Source organism: Odontomachus brunneus, unplaced genomic scaffold (assembly GCF_010583005.1).
Source record: "Odontomachus brunneus isolate Ranch 3 - 2012 unplaced genomic scaffold, Obru_v1 Obru_scaffold_021, whole genome shotgun sequence".
NCBI classification, from domain to species: domain Eukaryota; kingdom Metazoa; phylum Arthropoda; class Insecta; order Hymenoptera; family Formicidae; genus Odontomachus; species Odontomachus brunneus.
The window spans coordinates 1929327-1929845 of record NW_022639471.1 but is presented as its reverse complement, the minus strand read 5'-3'; the positions used below and the strand labels follow the sequence as shown (position 1 = coordinate 1929845).

At 36.8% G+C, this 519-nt stretch overlaps 1 protein-coding gene across 4 annotated transcripts in view; it reads right to left on the bottom strand.

Moving 5' to 3' along the window:
* Positions 1-519, bottom strand: part of LOC116842056 (LHFPL tetraspan subfamily member 6 protein-like) — a 38894-nt gene that overhangs the window by 6503 nt on the left and 31872 nt on the right. For all 4 annotated transcript variants that reach the window (XM_032810711.1, XM_032810709.1, XM_032810710.1 and 1 more), the window contains exon 4: positions 90-188. In XM_032810711.1, coding sequence (XP_032666602.1) covers positions 90-188 — 99 coding nt within the window. The remainder of the gene's footprint in view (positions 1-89; positions 189-519) is intronic.

Genomic DNA, 519 nt, shown 5'->3' with positions numbered 1-519 from the left:
CCCCCCCCGTCTCCGCCTCCGCTGCCGCGGAAGCGGTATCGCGTTCCTAACGAACAAGAGCCGAAAACGCCGTTGATGAGGCTACTTACCGAGATTGTAAACGTTGGCTCCTTTCCCACAAGACTCGCGCACCTCCCGATTGTCCCAGCCTATCGGGTACATCACCAAACCGCCGCATATCATCGTTGCTGTAACAAACAACGAAAGCGGCATATTAATTACGCTGGTCTACACTGAGAGAAAAATATATGATATTTGGAACTATAATGGCATAGTAAAAAGATTATAGTTAGGAATATAATTTTTATAGTAAATGTTACCATAATATTTGTAATATTTACAATATTAGCATAGTATAACTGACCCGTGTAAAATTTTTACCAAGAATTATAATTATTTGAAATAAAAAATATTGAATGGTAAGAAAAATTAACTATTTTATATAGTCAATACAATTGGAATATTTGGCAAATATAGGTACATGTAACTATATTCCCAAAAGGTGCTTTACCATATATA